The sequence below is a fragment of the Aythya marila genome (assembly GCF_965140915.1).
Source record: "Aythya marila genome assembly, chromosome: 23".
Taxonomy (NCBI): domain Eukaryota; kingdom Metazoa; phylum Chordata; class Aves; order Anseriformes; family Anatidae; genus Aythya; species Aythya marila.
Genome location: NC_139064.1, coordinates 3,102,229 through 3,125,172, shown reverse-complemented (window position 1 = coordinate 3,125,172; position 22,944 = coordinate 3,102,229). Strand labels below are relative to the sequence as shown.

Sequence of the window (22,944 nt, the reverse complement as noted above, 5' to 3'; positions counted from 1 at the left end):
GGCATGTTGAGTTTGGAAGGAGCAAAGCAGCTCAGAGGAGCTACAAACAGCAAAACTTGGCCCGAAATCTTAAAAGTGCCGCATAGGAACTGAAGGATGGGGCACGTCTTGCTGATGAGGTTTGGTGTGAGCAGGTCCACGAGGGCTGCAGGTAGGCACTGCAGCATCAGCTGTCCTTGGGAAGAGATGGGGGTATGGCAGCAGCTGATCAGAAGCAGGACGACTGCTTAAATGGAAAATAATGACCATCCACAGTGCTTCACAGGAACCGAGCATCAACCCTCTGCACAACTTACTCCCATTAAGCCCTATTTGAAGGGTTACAGCAGCACATGGATGCCTTGTTGACCTCTCCACGTGGAGGTTAATCCAGCATGAAGCTACCAGGCCTGGTGGGACGCCCCGCTGCTTCCACACCTAACGACCCTGCAGGCTGCTGAAAAGACCAGTAGATACCTAATCGATGTATCTCAGAGCTCAACGGGCTTGTAGGGTCAGAGAGCAGTCAGATGTTCCCCAGCATGCAAAATGTCCTCTGTCACCACGGGAGGATGCTGCAAGGCTCCCTGGGGAGGTGGTTTGGAGAGGGCTGGCAACCTGCTGGGTTGGCAACCTGCCGCATGCTGGGGCTTGCTCGTGTTTCTCCAGGGGGGAGGCTCCTGCCAACTGCCTCGCATAGGAGGCTTCAGAAATCATCTTCCCTGGTGCTGGTGCACGTGTTAATTGGACTTGACAGATGCTAATGAAGACGAGGCTGTAGCTGAGAAAGGGTAGAAGGAATGTCATAACTCTTAGGAGCAAAACAAAGAAGTCCAAATGTCCTGAAGTTACACAAGACAACTCAAGACATTAAGCTTTGCTATTTCTGGTGCCAGGGTTGATGGCTGCAGGGGAAAATTCCCAACTCGAAGGTGGGTGGCCTATAAAGGTTGTTCTCTTTTTATGTTGGCATCACGGCTTGGTCTTGCTGTTAACCCACTGATGATAACCATTTTTTTTGGTGGGAAATTCTCCACTGTTGTGCATGTTGCAGCTGGGGGACCCAAGCGGTGTATGGGGGCACTGAGTCGCCAGTGTATGGGGATGGGGAAGGGGAGATGGCTTTGTGGGTGCTGTGTCTTCACATACAGCGCTTGTAAGCAGGATGTGTCAAGGTCTTCTGGATTTGTGCTCATGCACCTCCTGGTCAGTGCATAATTAGCCAGTGGCTGCTGACACAGGCGCTGTGCCCCAGGGCAGGGCTGCTCCAGGGATGCAGATTTTGGGATGGGGAAGATGCGCGTTCAATTCCCTCTCCCAGATGCCAGGCGGGTCCTTTACACCCTTGGGGCTTTATAATTGCAAGAACCCAATTTTAATAAAACCCCCTGCAGAAATTAGGTCTGGATTTCACCCCCTGGGGGCAGGATTGGTGTGGAAATGCCACCACCGAATTGGGCTGCAGCCGTTTTCTGCCTCTTCTCCCCACAAAGTGGGGCTGGCAGCACTTCTCCCTCCCTGCTGAGAAGTGGCACAGGGGTTCTTGCCTCGAGTGCTGTGGGCAGGTGGGTAGGTGCACACTCAGTTGACCTGTGACTGTGTAATGAAATGAACAGCCTTGTTTATCGGCATCAAATCAGCTGAAAGTGGCATCTGGCAATTGCATTTGTAGCATGCTCAGAAGAGGATGCTGCGTGCCAGAGGCAGCGTTTCCCCGCGCTAAGAGCCTGCACAAGGACCCAGCGCCGCGGAGGTGACTGGCACCCTCGGATTAGTGCAGAATAACCTCTTAGCAAAGTCATCCTGCGATCCTTAGTGCACGGCTCCGGGGAGGACAGAAATCCTCCCATCACGGCTCCTTCAGACGTGTATTTCCTGATTGTGGGCTCTCATATTTTTTCTTGTAATTACCAGCAAACTGCCTGAAAAAGAGCCGAAATGCTTCTCCCTGCCTGGCAGGAGCACACCACCCACTGATGAGTCAGGGGAGGAAGAGCTTCCACCGCACGGTGGAGGATACTGGGGGAAAGGGATGGGAGAAAAGAGGGAAGAATAGCTGCCAGAGAGTTGTGGAATAAATGACATTTGTTTAAAGACACATTAGAAGATTAATGACGGGAGTTAAAGTATGAAAGCAACAGGGCCTAAGTGAGGTATTAATGGAACCCATTTTCTTTGCCATCTCCTGCAGGAACTCTTTGGAAGTACAGAGGGGAAAAATCACTTTACTGTAATAACTGTTATTTATATAAGAGAACAACACTGGATGGATCAAAATGCGAGGTTTCAAGGTAATAACTGGACCCTCACAATCATTGTTATCCATTTAAAAGGCAATTTCTGGGATAGTGAATAGATGGAGGGAACAGCTCCAATCCTGTGACTGATTGTAAACGAGGTTTATTTTATTATTATTGTTATTAGCCAGTTCCCAATCTGGTAAGATTATGTTAAGAAAAAGGAAAAAGCCTGGTAGAGCTGGAGGGGCTGATAATCATCCTTGCAGAATTTGCTGGGACCACTTGATGGGCTCGGCGGTGACTTAGGGCCGCGTCTTGGCTCCCCCCAGAGTCAGTGCCAGACGTCCCATCGCTGCACCCTTGATTCACATCCCGTAAGGAGCAGCAAGCATGCAGAAGGCACGATCTTGTACTCCCTATGAGCGGCCCCTTCTCTCTGCCTGTAATTCACTTGGGCAGGAGGCGACTGCGGCGAGGCCGCAGGCACGGCGTGAGTTACTGGTGCCAGCCGGGAGGAGGATGGTGCCTGTCCCCAGCCACCATCCATCCATCACCTGCCGATAGTTGCGTGCCCGTCACGTATCTGAGCCACGTGCACTCCCAGCACAGCATCTCCTTTGGCAGGAGCAGGCACGCAGGCTGAATTCAGCCCCTGCATTGTCACGGCCATCGGTGGCACGAGAGGGCATGAGCCCAGCCCTTTGCAGGCATCGGGATGGATTCATGAACAATTCATGAGAACAGGCCAGGGGAGGTAGGGAAGGCTGATAATAATGTTCTCCATGTGGTCAAAATATACCGGTAATTAGACCAGCTCGGGTTTTTAATGGCCATAGGGTTTGGGAGGGGCTGTGAGAGGTGAGCAAACCCCAGCCCCCAAGCTGGCTTTTCGCTCTAGGTCGCTCCCTGAAGCACTCAAGGTGTGAAAACCTCCCAGGCTTGGGGAGGAAACACTAAAAAGTTACAAAACAGGGAAAGGAAGGGTCATTCCTGTTTCTTGTCAAGTCTCACGGAGGGAAATGTCCTGGATTTCACTAAGACCAAGGCTTTTCCCTTTAACTCTGTGTGCTCCCTGTCAGCTGGAGCGAGGAGCTGGACTGTGATGTGGGTGGAAAGAGGGATGGCAAGGAGGGGTTGATGGGGATGGGAGGCCTGAGTGTTGGGTGTGAGGTGGTGTTTTGCTGTCCTGGAGGAGGCCCTGGGCACCTCTCACATGGGCAGAGGATGGCAAGGCAGAGCTGTTTCTCCAGGCGAGTCCTGCCGGCTGGGATAATGAGAACAAATCGAATCAGCGAGGGCAGTGCACGCAGTTCTCTGTCTCAGAGATGTTCTCAGCATTGCATTAAGGTGACTTTTACAGATTTTGAGATCCAGGGGGATGGTGGTGCCACCTGCGGCTAGCAGCTCTAGCTGTCCAAGTGACAGCAGCAAGAACAGCCCCCAGCAGAGAAATCCAGGCTGCGCACGGTGGGAGCCCCCCACCCCGGTTTGTGCCCAGCCTTGACAGTATCGAGATGTCTGGCTAGATTCAGCTCCTCATTAAGGTGGTTGGACGTAGGAGGATTTAATGGTCTGAACCATGACTTTATTTAATTAATCAACATAAGTGTTGCGTATTTCTAACATAAACCACAGCCTATGGATAACTCTGTTGTTTAATTAAGCTTATCACTGTGAACCCGATCCCGTTCCGTGCTGCATTAATGTAACTAATCCAGCATCCTCTCGAAGAAGCATCATAATAAACTGCAGGGGATGTAATTCACTCTGCTCAGCCTCTGCTTTACAAGACAAGTGTGGCTGGTGCTGGTGTGTCTCATTTGTGACCCAGCGTTGGTGCCAACTCCTCTCTGCTCCTGTGTGAGCGCGGTGCTGCTTCCACCACCCCTCGTACCTGAGCTGCTGGAGTCTGTGGGATCTTTCCCTATGGGTTTCTTCCATCACGTTCACTAAGAACTTTTGTGCCTGGTTTGATTTAGTCCGTGCCGCTGAGCTTTTTATTTATCCTTGCTTTTTATTTTCTTTCTTTCCACCCTTTCCAGTTTTACATATTTCAAACTTTTCTCTTCCACGTTGCACAGATGCAGGGGAATCCGTAATGAGCTCCCAAGCTGAAAGCAAAATCCGTTTGCCTAAAAGTGGTTCTTTTCCTACAGAAACGTGGTACTAGAAACCTAGAGACATTCGGGGAAAAGTTTGAGTAATGTTTGAGGATATTGCGGTTACTTTCTGTTGTGCCAACGATTCTCCAGGCGGTGTTTGTCACCCCGCACAGGCACTCTCTCCAGAGGACAAAGACAAATTGCCTCAAGCAGGGATGTTATTGTGCATCACTTCAGGCACGAGAAACCCTTAGGTCTCTGTAGGTTCCTCGTCTTAAAAAGTAATCTAGCAACAAAGCGGAGCTGCTTTTTTTCCAAATGAGAGCACCCACATGAGAATGTAATGTACTGTAACTGATGCGCGTTACCTGCAGGTCTCAATTCATTTCAGCTTCCCTGCATACCCACGTGTTTCTTGGCCTCTTCTGAAGGGGCACGGCAGTGTTTCTTTGCTTTGTGGAGGTACCCCGAGGAGAAATATTCAAGGAAGTTGTGTTAGAGATGGTAGAGTTTGCAGGAGGTGTCAGAAGGCTCCGTGCTGAAGGCGAAGGATGGGCTTCTGGAAACCTTGGTGGTGGGACTGTGCCTTTTCTGCTCTGAGTCTGAGTCTTGGTGTTGAGCAGTGACGTGCTGCAGTCCTGCATTCAGCTGCAGTGTGGATTCAGCATTAGGGAAGTGGGCACAGGCACTGCCTGGGGGTTGGACAGGAGCCACTGTACACAAGCAAAGAAAGAAAAAGCCATTTTCCATCAACACATCATCATTTTCGTATCAATCAGGTATACAAGCTGAGTGTAGATGAACTAGCATTTTGCTACTACAAGGGATGCAAAGGGAGGGAAAACCATGTCAGAATCCAGGGCAACGAGAATTCCTGTCTTGTTCTCCCATCCAGAAGCTGAAAGTCAGGGGAAAAAATGCCGTGAGCAGAGCACGCCAGGGAGGAAAGGCAGGAAGACATTAAAGTAACCTATTAAATCGCTGAGGGCTGAGTGGCAAAAAATAAATAAATAGAGGCTGTGTAGATTGATGGAAATTGGATCTGAAGGGCTTCCACATCTGGTGTGGCAGCTCTTTAGCATCTCATTTCAGTGTGACTCAGCAGGAAAAGTTGTTTTTTTTTTTTTCTGACAGTAAAACAAAGAGACGAAAACGATCCTGAAGGGCTTGGGTGTCATTGTTTGGTAATTGGACCAAGCTCTCCCATGTCGCTTAATACATCTGGGCCATTTGCAGCCGGGGTGAGGTTTCCAAGGTCACCTTTTCCCACCCTTGCCCATCTTTTGCTCAGCTTCTCTGCAGCCACCTCCTCCTCCCAGGCCATGCTCTTCTCTTGCAGCTCTGTGCACCGACAGCTGGGCAGCGTGGGGACAAGGAGGTGCTGGCAGGTAGGACGTGGTGCTCCCCACAGAGCCAGGGCATGGAGCACTGACCCAAAAGGCCAACTTGTGCTTGCTAGGGCCAAATTGCAACCTGGTTTAGGGGCCATGAATTGTCCTCTGTGCATCCCGACCCTCTCAGCTGCTGGTAAAAGCTCCACGTGTAGTTTGAGCCTTCCATACCCAGCCAAGTAGCACTGACCCAGGTCTTTATTTATCTTCCTACACGTATCTCTCAATGTGCTGCCTCTCCTGGAGCTTCCAGTCTCCCCGAAGCTCAGCTAACGGCTCTCACTTGGCTTTTGCGATGCACCTGGGTGCCTGGGGGCTGAAGCAGAAACATCAAGTTTCAGTGGCACCAAATAAAAAGGCTGAGGTGCTAGAAAAGGGATTCTGAAGTCTTTTGGCATTTTACCTCTGATTGTTTGCCATGTGGTCTTACAAAACCTTGGGGAGACGCTTTATCTCATCATGCTTCTGTTCTTCATCCATCACAAGCGACTGAAAACCATTCCACCTATCATTTGTCTGTCTCCTGTCTCTTAAGGCACTGTCTTATTTGGGATCTGCATCCAGCATGGCAGGTCCTTGTCCTTGGGTATAGCTGGTAGAGATTTGTAATAATAGCAGGGGCTAATGATTTGTAACAGGAGCAGAAATGGTGCAAAATATCTGTAAGCTCGCCTTACTGGTAAAAGCAGAACCCCAGACCTCTTAGTGCATTTTTTTTTTACCTCTTCTCACCTTGACTTTGGGGACACATCCAAGGCTATTTGCTGTCTCTGTGTATGCAATTAATCAGCTGGCTGGGGGGAGCCTGGAAGTGGGGCCTGGTACTTCTCTATTCCATCACTTGGTCTGAGCTGTGCCTCCTCTGCAGTGCGCTCGTGTTTGCCAACCTGGGAAAAATCAGCAAGCGGTGCCAAAACCCCAGCTAGCATCCTTGAAAGGAGGGAGGTAAAGAAAGAAGAGCAAATCCGCTCTTAAATGCAAAGCCACCAGGAAGGGCTAAGGGAAAAACGGTCACAAATGGCCTTTTCCAAACCCCACTTACATAAATGAAACTCCACTGGCCCTAAATTCCTCTCATCCTGCTGCGTGCTGGAGATTCAAGAAATGGCTCCACCTGCAAGAGGAGCAAAGTGCCCGTTTGGGCAGCGTTGCTCTCGTTACATCGTTGTCAATCCGTAAATCCCAGAGCGCTGCAGAGAGCCGTGTGTGCTGGAGCAGCCTTGGCTGCCACTGAAATACGGCCACCTCTGGGGACAGAGCCCCGGGCTGTTGTGATGATCTGTCTTGTAGGTACAGAACATGCTTTATTGTTTGTATGTGACTGGGAAAGCGTGCAGCATCGTCTGGGGCTCTGCAGCCACTTCCCAGCCTCCAGAGCCCCACGGCTGCGTTGTGCATTGCCACCTCCCCGATCTCTGATTATAGCTATAAATCCTGGTGGACTTTCCCTATTTGTTTGTTGGCATTTATTTTTTTTTTAAGCTTAGAATTTTCTGCATTGTTTCTTCCTTCATTATTCTTTTTTTTTTTTTTTTTTTTTTTTTTTTTTGCCTGGCAGTGGCACTTGGGGTTTGCGTGGTTATTTTTCTTGTATTTATGCTCTCTCCTGACTTAATTACGATCTTGCTTCTTTACTGGGCTTGCCAAATTTGCTGGCCCCACCAGGTCTTCCCACTGCTCTCTTCCTAAAAACCACAGCTGCTGCTGGTCACCTGGGACCAAGAAAATGGGCAGAAAACCTTCCTCATGAAACTCAACTCAGCTTGACGTTACTGAAGCAAGAGACAGGCAGGAAAACCATGTTCACAACTTCAGTGGATTTAGGTTGCTTTCCTAAGAAAACAAGATTTAGGCACTAATACCGACTGCGTGTGGATATGGGTAAGTGTCCAGCCAGGAGCTGCAGTTCTGTGGCAAAATCGTCCCCTCGAGGGACCTCGTCCCCTCGAGGCCTCCAGCATCCCTTACTTCCAGAGCCCTGACTGTGTATCCCCTGCCTCAGCCTGACCCTGCACCTCAGGGAGGTTCAAGCAGCCGTCTCTCCTTCTCCCTGCTTTTTCTCCTTGTTTTTGGGAAGCCCTTCGAGAGGTTTCTCAGGGGTTTAAATGTGACTTATCTGGCTGCAAGGACATTATTTGAATTTGCAGCTTGGGATTTATTGGTAGCTGTGGTCTGGGGCAGTGGGAACCCCCAGCACTTTGCTGGCTGGCTTTGGAGGAGCTGGGTTTGCTGTCCTGCTTCTGCACAAGAGGAGAGATCCAGGTCTGGACGTGGCATTGCCATGTCAGACCCCTTCCTCGTCCCTTTGTGCACCTCTGCTCCTGTCTCCAAGCTCAGGTGCTTTGCTGGCTGCCTCCTGGCAAGCTTTGTATTTGGAAAAAGCAGGCGATTGCAGTGGGAAGAGCAGGACCTTGTCTCCTGAGTGGGTTTTCCTCTTTGCACATGAGCAAAGGAGCGAGAGGATGAGACGAGACCTGTCTTGCAGATGCTTTTTCCTTGCCAGAGAACTCGGCAGAGCTTTTACCTGCCCACAGCAGCATGGCCAAGGGGTCCCCAGCTCTGCAGAGAGAGCTCGAGGAGGGAAGCAGCATTGCCTGGCTCCCTGGAAACTCCCCCTCCCAGAGACCGCCGTTCTGCTTTTATGTACACAAAGCAATTATTAAAGAAGAGAAAAGGGAGGCTGCATTTCAAGCAGCAGAAACTAAAGCCCTGAGCTGTTTTTATCATGTCTCCCCTTCCCCGTCTCTCCTGAATTCGCTCTCTTTGGATAGGAGAAAGGAGAGGGAAGCTCCATTTAAATGCAGATTTCAAATGTTGGCCAAGAGCAATAAATAGCCCTGCGCTGCGCTGATCAGACAAACATTATCCAGTCTCTTTGTCTGTGAAGGAGCGAGTTTATGTTTTTAGATTTTCTTTTTCCTCGATGAGATCTTCTCTCCTCTCTGAGTGATAGCATATTGACAACTTTTTATTTTAATTTTAAGCAGCACTTCAGAGATTATAATGGCAACACAATCCCACCTGTTTCTCCACTGGAGCTATACTTGGCAGCCCCGTAATGAGGAAGTCTGCAAATTCCTGATCGTTTGCTGTATTTACAGCCTGAGGGGTGGATGCTGCATGCAGCAGAGGGAAGCCTGCAAAACGAGGCAGTCCTGCACCCATCTTTAGCCTATTGTCCCCCTAAATGAGCCCGGAGCCTCTTGTTGGTTGAGCTAATTTGGTGTTAATGAGGTTGGGAGCAGGCGCAGGTGGGTCTGGGGTGGTGATGGTAGCAAAAGGGGTTGGGGAGCAGCAAGCAAAAGGGCAGGAGGAAGAAGAAAAGGAAGAAGAAGAGAAGGCTTGGAGCTGTGGGGTAATTCCTCATGGCTCAGGGCATCTCCTGGGGCTGGTGAGTCCCAGCAGGACACCTGAGGACGTGTGAGCTTCGGAGGCTTTCTGCTGTGTCTTGGTTCCTGGATTCAGGACCAGGATGGGCTCCTGGGGGAGGTGTTGGCTCTTCTAAGGGTTGAGATCTGGTGGAGCTGAGGTGACAATTCTTGGCCGTTCATCCCGGGAGCACAGCGGGTGTGAGGACTGTGCTTACAGTATGAATCGGAAGAGGTCGGAGGTGGGATCTTACCCTGCCAGAGGAGAGACCAGAGAAATATTGTGGGGGGCTTTACATCTTCCTAGCTCAGAGGGACAGTTATGGATGGTGGAATCCCATGTCTGCTCAGCCAGGCCTTGGCTAAACCTCCATCTCCAAGCCACCAGAGCAGAGATGTGTTTACACACATTTGTGTTTCTGAGCTTGGCGTTACATCTCGGCAGCGTGGAGAGCCTCTGAGGAAACCCAACAACGCTTAATAAAGTTAACGGGGAAGGTCAGCTGCACGCTGCTTGTTGTAGCAGTGTACAAACCTCCCTGTAGCATCTGCTCCCTGTTATGACTATAAAAACGCTGCTTCATTAGATGTTGCTCAGGCCATGAATTGAGCAGGGATAGGCAGTAAAACTGGAACCGTGCTGGGCTTGTCGGCGTGCGTGTGCCGTGAGCCTGGTGGCTGGCACCCTGGGGAGCCGCATGGCTTAGGGGAACGGGAAAATAAAGGCTTTCTGCTTTTTTTGGTGCTGCTTGAAACCCAGCTGAGGATAGAAACGGGGTGAATTTGGGTGTCTGTGAACTGGCTGGTGCATTTAATAGGGTGAGTTGCTGTATCTCAGCTGTCGAACCACGCATGCTGACAGCACCACTGGTCCCCCATCAGCTTTTTGGCCAAAGGCAGTGGGACTGAGTTGTTCAGGGCAATGAATGCCCGTCCTCCTCTTGGAGGAGATGATTCTTCAGGGCAAGAGGAGAAAAGCAGAGTTGGAGCACCTGGCTCTCGTACTGCTGTGGCTGCTGTCAGCCTAAGAGGAGTGGAAATGCTGCAGCCAAAGATCAGCTCCCCGGGGCACATAAAGGCAGCCACGTGTGCCCGTGCCATGGGTCAGGGCTTCTGGAGTTTAAGGAGGTCACAACTGGGGACTGCCTAAAGCCCATCTGGACAAAGCTCTCGTGTTCCTGTGCCCCCGAGGGCTGGGGGATCCCGGAGGGGAGCGTGATGGATGGAGGAGAGGCAAGGGATGGATGCTGTGGTTCCCAGAGGCACCGTTGTGCCACCTTGCATGTCTTTGGCTACCAGCGATGCCTTTCTTCTGGTCCTGGCTATTGAATCACCAACTCAGAGTGTTTAATTTGAAATTTGGGCTTGATGGAAACTCAAATAAGAAGTCCCTTTATGCTTGAATCCTGAGTGACCGTAAGCCAACTGTTTCCAGTGCACATCCAAAGCAATAAGCTCGTCTGGCTTCTAGCCTCTGGGATCTGTGGGCTTTGTCTTAAACGTAAAGAAAACCTGGGCATAGCGACTAAAATAAGAATTATTACTCTAACAAGGAGTTTTATCCATCATGATGGGAATTTCCCATGGGAAAAGATGTTGCCAGCCAGCTCCTCCTGAGAAAAGCTCAGCACCTCCGGTCCTTGCTGGCTCCACTTGAGTCCCAGCCCCCGTGAAATCCTCTGCAGCCCAAATCGAGCATCACCAGCCCTGGTGCTCTCAGCTCCTTCCGAAATATTTTCCCCATAATTCGTGGCGAAGGCAGTCGAGATTGGAGACATTTATTATGACGGCGAAGAGAGAAGTGATTTTTGAGGCCAACAAAGTTCAAAGACTTTGCTGTAAGTTTTCAGGATTAAAGATTTACTTGATGCAGCTTCCCATTTTTAATAGACAGGAATAGATGAAAGGGAATTTATATAAAGATTTTCGTTCATACTTAATGATGCCACTATTAGATGAGCTTTGGCACTGCATCCCAAGACATGAAGTTTTAAAACCAACCTTTTTTAAACATTAAATGACCTTTTCCATCCGCTCCCTATAATACATAAAGATTAGCTCGGTCTCATTACCCAGTCTGTCCTGGGGACTGGTTTAATATGTGGTTAAAACTAACTAGTCTCCTAGAATTCAAGGAAACAAATTGTGTGGGGTTTCTGCAGCTTTTGTGGGGTTTCTTCTGCAGGAAGATGGGACACGGTGCTGCAGTTTGCTTGGTGGCTGGTCCCTGCGTGCCACCACCACCTCTGTCATGGCATTTGGGCTGTCTGGCTGCGTCCTGCAGTGTGCAGAGAAGAGGGTTGGAGCCCCCAGGTGGGCTGCAAATCTCAGTTTCTGTCAGAACTGAACAGGCAATTTATGTATTTTTTACCAGCCATAGGGAGGGTTTCAAGATTTCCAAAAATAACAATGAGGGGAAAAAAAAGAGCCATCATCCAGAATAGAGACGTAACATCCCTGTGCAAACATTTGTACTTAGCTGACCCGAGGAGATTATTAGAACCACTTCAGCTTCAAGTCTTTCATTTTTAAAATGTGTTTAACTACATAGTGGTGGAAAAGCAAAGTGAACTTTGTTTGGAAAATGACAATTGACTTGGAAACGCTGTCCGGCTTAGTGACTGTTGAAGCCCAAAATTGCAGGATAACGAGTGTAGGGTGCTGATGCACACTCCCCCCGCCGGTCTCTAATTCTGCTTCGTCAGCACCTGGGAGGCAGGAGGCATTTTGTGATGCTCATCTGACTGAGTGCAGTGCTCTACCCTTTCCTGGAAGCAGAGCCAAAGAGAAAAGTGCACAGACACCAAATGGCTTTGTGGATGAGAAATGTGGACGGTTCAGGAACTTCTTCTGAGATATGGGGATGGTTCAGGACCTTCTCTGCCTGCTGCTGCTTTCCTGGAGAAGGGGGGACCTGAGCAAGCTGCTTGGTTGGCCCCTTCCTCTCCTGGCTTCTTCATAATTAAGAGCGGTCACCAGCCGCATTGACATCTGACAAAACTTGTGATCCGTGCTCCTGGCCTCGGAGGAAAAGCCCAACCTTTTTCCTTGCCTAATGAGATTGAGATTAACGGCCTGAGCCTGCAGATAAGGCCGGTGCGTGCGTGCCTGCGGAGCAGGGAAGCTGATGTCGCCTGGAGGATCGGCAACGTTCGCCAAGACATCTGTGCATCTCTTCTGAGAAGTATTGCCATGTCTCTCCTCATCAGTCCTGAGTTCAGCCACGTTCCTATAAAACTTGGGAAGAGCAGGAAGAAGAGGAGTTCCCGAGTGGGTATTGGTGGGATGCGAAGTAAATCGGGTTAAGGGAGGGCCACCTCTGCCTCACTGGCGGGGTTGGTGCCCAGTTATCTTCCATGATGCTTATTTTCTGATTCACAAATGGTGCAGAAAGGTGAATTTCGTAGCTGTCCCTTAAATTATATGGAATGCAGGACTGCTGGACACTTCTAGAGTCCAGGTCCACGTCCGTCCCTGGGAAGCAGACAGCTCTCCTTTTATGTATGGCTGTGCTACAATCCCACTCGCATTTTCTAACCAGCTGTGTGCTCCCAAGATTGAAAATGCAAAACTGGGTAAGTAAAAAGGCAGAAAAAGGAGGAAAAACCAGCACAACGATGCATTTCAGAGCTTTAAGAAGGCAGCCAGCTGCTGCAGTGAGCTCCACAGTTCCCTGCCACACAGCCCAGCGGAGCCCCACTGATCTGCACGTGCAGGGCTTGCTCCAGCCCAGGCAGCAATTCTGAACGACGTGGCTCCCTCTGGAGTGACTTTAGAAAAGGAAGACAAGTGTCGGTGCCTTTCTGATATACCCCACAAAGCCCAGGCAACCTGGAGGAGACCCCCCAGGCCCTGGGGGGGCTGCAGAAGCTGCGGCAGCTCAATGAAAAGCTGTGATTGACGCTCGGCTCCGGCTGCTTTTTGCCTTCCGTCAAGAAAATAAAAATACTACCCCCTACAATCACCCTCTGCCTAACACAGATTTGAGTGGGTGGGCCCAGGAGCTGAGTTCAAGAGTCAAGTGCTTTCTGTTTGAAAAATATTTGTCCCTCCCCACCCACGGCTGCCCACGTGCTTCCCGAAATATTCCAGCTATCAGCACTGATGGGCTGCTCTCAGCACAGCACCAGCGTTTTTTTATGAACAAAACGGGGCTGTTTGGGGACGTTCTTGCATTATTGGTGTGTTGGGATGTGGGGCAGTGCCCCGGTCAGTGCTGCCGGGGGCAGCACAGCCAGGGGTCCCCCTGCGGGAGCATCTGGAGCGCGCGGGTGCTGGCACCACCCGGAGCTGAGCAGCGTGGGCAGCCACAGCATGCCGGCAGGTAACGCGGCCGCTGCTGCAGAGACTTCACCGCCCCCGTGTCTGGCAAGGCCTGGAGGTGGGCGAAACGGTGCGAAAGGCCAGGCGCAGGAGGGAGGATGCGCTGGCAGGAGCAGTGATGCTGCTGCGGTGGCTGCTGGCACGGCATTGGAGAGCCCAGGGGGTGCACGGCCGGGGGTTTGGGGTGTGTGAAGTCCTCCTGAGCCTAACCTCTGCCGTCCCCTTTTGATCCCGCAGCTGCCATCCTGGATGACCCGATGGAGTGCAGCAGAGGGGAGCGGCTCTCCATCACCCTGGCCAAGAACCGCATCAATCGCGCGCCCGAGCGGGCGGGGAAGGCCAAGGTGGAGGTGGACATCTTCGAGCTGCTGCGGGACAGCGAGTACGAGACGGCAGAAACCAGTGAGTATCTCTCCGTGGGGCTGCTCCTCCCCTGCTCTTCTCTCTGCCACCTCTCTGGAGGCTCCTGGCACACTGCACTTGCTGCAGAGCGTAAATTTATCATAGCTGAGGCTTTGACCCAGGTCCCACCATGAGCATTGCCACCGCTCAGCTCAGCAGCTCGGGACAAGTTATTTTCTTCACTCCGTGTGTCAGTAAACAGGAGCAGTGATACGGGAGGTGCTGCTCCGTTGTAAAGCCCTCGATGGTGCGCAAATAAGAGACTCTGGGCAAGTTCAGTGCAATTAAGTTATTTTTAACACCCCGCGGAAGGCTGTGTGTCAGCAAACATGATGGCTCTCTCAGAGCGTTAGATTGGCAGCGGATTTGTTTACACAAAGTGGAATTTTCAAGTGATGTTTGAAATCATGTGGATTGAAAAGAGCTATTTTTGAAAGAGCAGCACGCCTTCCATGTTGCTTAAAATCCTCTAATGCAAACAGGTCTCTGGGATAGGTGTTCGTGTCGATGCCCAACGTGGTAACTGCACGCTGGTGGATTAAAAATCCCCGATGGCCAACATCTCACAGACCTCTTGGGAGCCAGAGTGATAGAGGCCAAAAGGATCTGCAAGAGATTCTTGTTGTAAAAAGGAAAAATGCTTTGCGAGATGATAGCTTCTTTTTAGGATGTTTTCTGCAACAACCATTGAGTTCAGGGGAGGACTACATTTATTTTTTTTATTACAAGCTGTCTTGGAGAAGCTGGAGAAATCATTTAAATGGGGATTTTGGACTCATTCCCCCATGGTTCTCACTCCCAAGCCTGCGTAGCCTGCAGGGCATCCCAGGAAGGCACAGCAGGGTGCTGTGGGTTGGAGCAGGCTGCCTTTTCCTGTAGCTTTGGCCTTGGTGCTGTGCAGTCCCGAGCATCCCCATGCCTGGGAGCCCAGCAGGCAGGCGCAGCTCCCCAGGCAGCTGGCAGGATGGGCCCAGCAGCCCGGCGTGGCCAGCAGGTAGCACCTTCCTTTCCTCAATTAGCATCGTCATTATTTATAGAAGCTCTCAGTTAATAAAGTGCACGTCAGCAAGTACCTGGGTGCCTATTTATAGCACCATTCGCCCATCAGGCAGGCTAGATTAAGCTCGTCACGTGCAGCAGCACAGGGGGTGTTTAAAACAAGCACTTCTCTGTCTTTTTGGATCCCTCTCTTCAGGGTTTTTGTGGTCTTCCCATCTGGCGAGGATTGTGCAAATCCAAGGACTCGGGCTGGGTCACCTGTAGGATGGAAAAGGGACGGGGACAGCCTGCGTGTTCCCGAGGCTGTGCCCAGCTTCTCCCAGAAAATACTCTCCATCTCCCAGCGAGCCTCGTAGGAAATGAGAAAATTGCCAGCTTGATTTAGCCTGCTGTGCCTTTGAAGGAAACAGTTTTCAGATCCATTCATTTTCCTTTCTCCTCAACCCGTGCCGTGCAGCAGTGTTTCTGCAGGCTCGATCGCCAGGTGACCCCACAGCTGTGGGGAAGATCAGCAGCTTCTGGGTTTCTTTGTCGCTTGCAATGTTGCTCTGGGTTTTTTTCTGTTGGGATGTTTTTCTAGCAGAAGAATACTCATTTGCCGAGGAGGAAGTGTTATGCGCAAAATTGTTGATTTCAGCAAATGTGGTGTTTGGGAGAACGTGGAAATGGGATAAATGGGGAAGAGGCAATTTTCCATTTCGAATTTCTACCTCGGGGAGATTTTCTTTGTTTTCTTGACTTTGATTAAAGAACATAAGAAGTAGAAACTGGAGCAAAACGACTTGATTTTGGTGAAGTGAGAGCTCACAGAATCCTGCAATATGTTATTTGCCTTTTCTTCAGAGGGAAAAACGTCTGGAAGCATTTCTTACAGGAGGAAAAATCTGGGTTCTGCATGATTCCGCCATTAATGTCACTGAAGTTATTCCTGACTTATTCTGCTAGCAGAGGCAAATCAAATCCTGTAACTTAAATACCAAGCCTTTCATGGCTTTCAATTGTCTGACTTCTCAGTTTTAACACCACACTGATATTTGTTATCACACGTAATATTAATAAAAGCACTTTAGGTGTTTTAACCTATGGCTGCAAAGCAGTTGGACGGCTGTTTAATAATACTGCTCTCAAATCTCATGCCCTTTGAGATCCCCCTTAAATATCACAGCACGCTCACCTGGCTGGCCTAGGAATGCTGCTGCCACATCCCATCACGGTGTTGTGTGTGCAACTGGGGCTTCAGGAGGGGAAAGACTTCTTGCGACTTGGTTTTCAGCTTGGCATCGAGCTATTTTCCTTCCCTTTTCCTCCTGACTGACTCAGACGTCTTCCTGTCAGGGACCACAGAATCACAGTTCCCGTAGCAGGTAAAATCTGAGTCAATCTTAATCATATTCCTGCCTGATTTGCTGTTTCGGCTCTGTGTATGAATGAAGGCAAACACTGACTGTTCCCGTAAGCGACACCTGTAAAGCCCCGTGCTTTGAGATGAGTTTGCAGTGGAAGGCTGGGGATTGAGCTGCTCTGCCCTTCTGAGTAAAGCTTGTTTTCTCTTTGTGTTTGATGTCTCAGCTCCTTTTACAGAGATCCAAAACAGCTCGTTTAATCGTGTCTTTATCTAAAACACCTTATTCCTTTTGATGCCAAGGGAGGGACAGGTTTTCTACTTGTCACCCTGTCCCCTATCGTTTCATCCTTCTTTTCAGCATCCCTCTGTTCTTAATCCCAACATTTCAGGGCAGGCCAGCAGTCAGAGTGAGCAACTAGATGATTTTTAATTTCTCTTTATTCACGCTGCAGCTTCAGAGCCCATTCAGTGGCATTGGTTTGGATGTGCTAAGAACTGTCCCATCGTTTTCGTGATCCTGTTGGATTTTGCATTTACGGCAGCTGCAGCTGATGGGGTGGTTGTGTTGCTGCTAGGAAGCACGAAGGGTGCTGCAGGGAGCACTCCGGGCACTCTCCATGCCGCTCTCTATTTAATCACTTGGTGTTTCTTGCACAAGAAGCCCATCCTGACCACTCCCCGATGTTCAAGATCCCCTGATTTATTTTGCAATCATGGAAACGCTGAGGTAATTGCATCCCTTCCCTGCTCATTTATTTTCAATTAGAGGCAAGAGGCTTCTTTGCCTGCCACCTCCAACCCTCGCAGCAGGTATCTGTGTGCAACAAAGGAGGTGCTGTGCCCTGCAACGCAGGGGGATGCTCACACCAGAGCACTGGCAGCTCTGCTTCCTGCAGGCAGGGATCACGTAAAGGTTTCCAAAATGCCCCGAGGTCTTGAGAGGGCACTGCCTGACCAAGTGGGTGTGTGCACATGTTTGTCTTTGAACCCCAAAAGGCACAACAACTAATGGGTAGTTCTTGCATTATACATGTCTGTGCATCCATGTGGATGGTTTTTGACATTCACATGCACGTGAAGTCACCCTGGGGTCTGGTATTTGCTGGGATTTTGAGTGCTGGAGCACATGAAAATTGGATGCAACCTTGGGCAGAGGTGAGTTTGCATCGACCGACACCGTGTCCTGCACTGCATACAGCCTGCGTGGCACCTGTATGCTGGGGTACAAGTGGCCAGGAGTGGCAGGGGCTGTGCCAATGTCTGGGTTTTACCCTGTGCAGTTATCAGAGATGGGTTTTGGTACCGAGCTGACGTTCCTGAAAGCATCTGTCTGAATCCATCCTGCCCACGGTGGTAGCAGGGTTAAGACTTCTCCTCCTGCAGAGACCAACAGCACCAGGTAATGTTGTGAAATGGGAAACGTGTTTGGATTACAGGAGAAGCAGCTCTCCTCGACATGGTCGAGGCCTTTGCCTCGGGCATCTCCGCTTTGTTTCCATTCACTTCCCTTAATTTCGCTGGATGTTACACCCTTGGAGAGCGAAGCAGGTTCTTTTTCTTCTGACAGCTGTTGCATCTCCGTTGCTATGGCTACTTAACCCACTTCTTGTTCTCCACGGGCGAGATGAGAAGAAAAGTGCTCACCAAACTTTCTCCTGCGTGCTCAAAGCAATTCCTCCCCAGGACTTTTGCCCTGCTGACCCTTGGCTGAGCAGGGCTCAGCAGCCCCTTCTTGTTGGTGCTGAGCAGCAGAGCACCCGAGGGGCCGCTGCTGTCTGCTGAGTGCCACTGAGATGGCATGCGGGGTTTTCAAACACCAGGGCTCTTACTTGAAAGGCTCTTCTTGAAGAGGTATAAGTGCCTGTAAATTTTTAAGCAGAGAGGAGAAGCGAGCGCTGGATTCCTTTGAAGATGCCACAGAAAAATATCGCTCGTGTTCTGCTTCAGACTGAGACGGTGCAGGGCGAGAGCATGGAAGGGAGAAAAACACCAGAGAAGATGTTTGCATATCACGGGCACTTTCTGCAAGAAGTCGGGACCTGGAAACGTATGGAGGTTTTTTCTAAGCAGTGCTTGGAGAGAAGTAAAACAAAAATCCCCAAAGGGACGAACTAAACCCTCAGCTTTTGGCTTCATGATCCAGCCATGAAGCTGCAGAGGCTGGAAGGAACCACCTCGACTGTCTGATCGGGTCCTCTGCAGCAAGTGGGCTGTGGGCCTACTGAACACGGCACCCAGCCCTATACCCTGGTGGTTTAAAAACTAAAACAGAACAAAAAGCAGCACAGTGTATGCCCTCACCTCCTGTCCAGTCTTGATTTAAGGACCTGAAGCTGATAGAAGACCTGCTCTGCTCCGTGGTATGACAGTTCCGATGATGAATTCTCTTCACTACAAAAAAAAAAATGTTGAATATGTTGTGGTTTGAGTTTTTCTAGCTCCTCTTTCCGGCTGTTGAACACAGCTAATTTCTTACAGCCACCGATATGTAAACCAGAGACCTGAAGGGGCTGCGCGCTGGGACGCACCAGCCGTGCCGTACTGAGGAGGCAGCATCTTTAAAACCTCAGCTTTTTGATATCTTGGCTTGGTTTTACGCATGACAACGCCGTGAGATTGCTCCTGACAGTGCTGATAAGTAGTTGTGGTGCCTCGCTTCTCCCCCGTGGTATGGTCTTTCTTCAGAAATAAGTCACTTGGTGCTTATTGAGGAAACTCAGCCTTGTCTGCCTGTTGTTCCTGTGGCTTCTCCTACCCAGGGAGAAAGGATCCAAGCGTGGTGGTGCCGAGGCCACGGCTGGCAGCAAGCCTTCCTGAGCCCTGGGATCCAGGCATGAGGGGCTTTGCCTTCTGTTTGCAAGCAAAGTGCTCCAGAGCAGCGTTTCGGAGCGGCACGGCGGGTTGGGAGTGCAGCAGGCAGGTGCCACCAGCTGGGGTAGTCCTTGGAGCGCCACTCGGCCAAAATGTGTGCTGCAAATTAAAAGGACAAAAGGTTGCAGTTTAGCCCGGGAAGCTTGAGGGAAGAGATTTAACTTCTTCATTTTGTCAGGGCCTTTTTATTGTTTTGCTAACCTTGGTGGCACGGAGCCAGAAGATTAACTACTGCCAGAAAAAAAAAATAAAAAAATAAATCAAACCCGGTAATGTGATTCTTAGCATTGCCACTGAGCTCTGCAGAGGATGAGGGACCAAATTCAGACAAGTTTGTTTGCTGCTGGAGGATGCTTTGAAGCGAGGTCACTGCTGCGTTTAGTGGCCTTCATAAACATCAGTTTACATCGTCCCTGGTGCGTAACAGTGGGGGCCAAGAAAAGCAAAATTTTAAGAGAGAAATTCTTGTTCTGAGTCGGGGATGGGGATGTGGGGCTTGGGGGGGATCTGGAAATGCTGGGGAGAGACGGAGAGGTGGATGCTACAGACAGGGTGACTGCTTCAGAGGGATATGGGGGGCCTCAGAGGGATTTGGGGGGCACAAATGGCACAGAGTGTAGTGTGTGTGTGCAAGAGGTGATGCTGTGCCAAGCAAGGTGAAGCAGGATGGGGTCTAATGCACGTTTCATCTCTCTGCTACCCACAGTGTGCCAGATCCTTCCCAAAGGGGTGGTAGGCGTCCTGGGACCTTCCTCCAGCCCAGCCTCCAGCTCTATTATCAGCAATATCTGCGGGGAGAAAGAGGTAAGTGGGCAAATCCCGTACTGGGGCCCCGCAGAGATCCTGCCCCCGCACCCTGTCCTGCACCCGCCAGCTGCTGGGTGCTGCTGGGGCTCCCTGGGGGCGCAGCATTTGGCCTCCCTTGCCCTTGTTTTCATCTCCGTCACCTTTTCCTTCAGCTTCCCTCATGTGCAACACCGATGTCAGGGTCAGTGCTGATGGGTGCAGAGACCCCAGGTGCTCTGGAGGATGCAGATCCCAGTCCAAGGGACTTCGTGTGTGTTCCTCTGTGCACTTTTTGCACAGTCCCCTTGGAAAGCTGCACCCCTTTCCCTTTGCTGCTGCTCCACCAGTGCAAGCCCTATAAATCTGTGTCCAGGCTATGTGCCTGATTTAGTGCTTTACAAGCCTTGAACTGTTTTACACTCATCTAGCTCTGGTCACGGGGAAGAAATTGAGTTCTCCTCTCCCAGTTCATCCCTTTAAAGCCAGATAACATCTCTCAGCCCTTTGGTGGGCTCTGCCTCCAAGCAAGGGGAGTGCCTGAACCTGAACGGAGCGCTAGAAATAACTTGCATTCACAAAGGAGTGCTGTCCTTTGTTCTGTGAGAACTGCAAGTGTTGAGGAGATGGAGGAGGTCTGTTAGACCTAGTGCTCAGGGCTACAGCAGGATGGGTCTCCTGAGTGTATTTTGCAGTGTTTTCTGCAGTTAAACGCCCCAGACACGTGCTCCATCCCAGGCAAGGCAGCTCTGCAGTAAGAGATTGCAAACGTTTTTCCCCTAAAATTCCCATTGAAGTCTGATCGAAGTCCCTTTATTTTCCCAGAAATGGAAGGTGAGTGCTAGCACGCTTCTGAGGTACTTGATTCTTGAGTGCGATCCCAGCCGCCCTCCCAGTGATTTATATCACGGGAGCATCGCTTGGTGCCGTTGTGCTAAATGCAGCGCAGCAACCCGGCTGGAGACATCGCACTCACAGAGCTGCACAGGTGAAGGAGAGAGAAAATGTCCTGTAGTGCTGCCCTGGGGAAGGAGAGGAGGGCTTGGAGCGTGAGCTGCAGCCTGGCTGCCATCAGCTGGGGGTGGTGGCTGCTTTCCCTTCCATCCACACCTCTCTGTTAGAGGTTGCTGCTGCAGGTCTCCGACTCCATCTGGTTCCCAAAAGGGATCAACAGGCTCGTGCAGGAGCTGCCCTGCCTGCTTTGCTTCCAGGAATTTGTCTTTTCTTGCGTTCTGCTCCTCCCCTGCTGACAGAGCTCGGGGTGAGGGCTGCAGCGTGAAATCGAGGCAGATAGCAGCTTCTTACTCCTCAACTTTCCTGTTGCTAACCAAACAGCTTACGCTGTCAATAAAGCAGCCATCACAACCTACTAATGGCCTTTCCCAAGAGGAGAGAGATCGGAGGCACGGGATGATAGCTTCAGGAAGGGCTAATAATGGAAGAAAAGAGGACTTGACAGTCCTCTAATGAAGCAGAAGCAGATGTTTTCCTTTCTGGCCTCCATTGCTTCCAAATAATTCACTCAGCAAAAGGGAAATGATGTTACTGGTCCCCAACTTGGCTTTCCCCCTGGTGTCTGGGCTCCCGTGGTGCAGGGTGGCAGCGGAGCTGCTCGCAGGGAGCCCAGGGGCTGTCCCACAGCTCTGTGACATCCCCGTTCCCCTGCTCCCAGCTCTCTGGGAAGCAGCATCCCTCTCCCTCATCCTGCTCTGCTTGATTAACGACAAGCACAGCATTAGCTGGACTCGTGGTTAGAGCCCTGTTGGAGCTTGCCCGCTGCACAGCCACCTGTTACCTCTCTGCTGATCAAAAAAACCCCAAAGCTTCTGGCTGCTGCATCTGTTCCTCTCTCTCACGAGCCTCAGCGGCACAGGGTCATCGTGTTCCTCCCGTCATCTCTCCTAATTACCTGGACTGCAGGCAGAGGTGGCCAGGCAGTGCTTCAGCCAGGCAGCACAGCCCAGCACGGGCTGGGCACTTGCCTGCGAAGCAGCCTCCGCGTTTACCCAGGCAGCAAGCCCGAAACGAAGTGCGGGCCCGGCTGCAATTAGTACCCGATCTCATTAGGCTGAAGTCATCTGGAATGGTTTCCTGTGCTGTAATCACCAACCCCGTTGCCTTTCTCTGAGTGGCTCAGCAAGACTTTTCCTGATCCGCTCCTTCCCGTGGCTGCGATAATTACTTTCCTCTGCTCCTGCACAGACCCCACCCTCCTCTCCCTACTCCAGCGATGCTTCTGCGGTTTTATTGGGATATTTCACTTTCTGCATGCTGTGCGTTTCGCACCGAAGGTCCTTTATGGTAGATTTACTTGTTTTGATTCCTTGTTTCCCTCTCTAATTATATCCCCTTTCCCCTCCTCCCCACTTAGGTTCCTCACTTCAGAGTGGCGCCGGAGGAGTTCCTCAAGCTGCAGCTCCAGCGCTTCACCACGCTCAACCTCCACCCCAGCAACACCGACATCAGCGTGGCCGTGGCAGGAATCCTGAATTTCTTTAACTGCACCACCGCCTGCCTCATCTGCGCCAAAGCTGAATGTAAGTCAGTGCCAGGCAGGGTTAGCAGCCCCCCTGCTCCTGGCTGCCCTTTTTTTTTTTTTTTTTCCATCTCCCTTTGCATGCTTGGTGCCTGTTGGAGGATGACCGGGGTGGCTGGTGTGTGACGGCTGGAGGGCTGTGCTGCCTCGCTGCTGTGCAAGGTTTTGTAGCAGGGGTTCTTCAGGCAGAGCAGCCTGAAACAAGGCAGACCCCCCCAGGGCACATTTTCCACCCTGGTGCCCCGTGGAGGTGTTTGTTGGAGGAGGAAAGGGCATGGGGAAGACTCGCCCGCCCTTCTGTTGGACTATCTGTAGTGTTTTGCTTGCACAGATGGGTTTTTGGAGGAAAAAAAAAAAAAAGTCTTAAGCTTGTTCCTGGAGATTATTCTAGGCGATTTTTCACTTTTTTGAAATATCTCTCCCCAAACCCACGTGCAGTTTGTGGCCTAAAAGCAGGACTTGATTAATAGCCTCTACACCGCACACCCTCCTGGGCTTGGTAGCCATACATCTGCTGGTAATTGTGCATCTGGATGCTGGAGTGTTCACCTCAGCAAGCCCGGATTCATCTCTGCATAACCCTCCTAGCGTGGCAGGAGCAGGCT

At 50.8% G+C, this 22,944-nt stretch overlaps 1 protein-coding gene across 1 annotated transcript in view; it reads left to right on the top strand.

The window, feature by feature from the left end:
- Positions 1-22,944, top strand: part of GRIK4 (glutamate ionotropic receptor kainate type subunit 4) — a gene marked incomplete at its 3' end in the record, with an annotated part of 104,973 nt that overhangs the window by 34,592 nt on the left and 47,437 nt on the right. Inside the window, exons 2-4 of the mRNA XM_082778040.1 lie at positions 13,641-13,805; positions 19,727-19,824; positions 22,175-22,340. Of these exons, the coding sequence (XP_082634166.1) occupies positions 13,641-13,805; positions 19,727-19,824; positions 22,175-22,340 (429 nt within the window). The remainder of the gene's footprint in view (positions 1-13,640; positions 13,806-19,726; positions 19,825-22,174; positions 22,341-22,944) is intronic.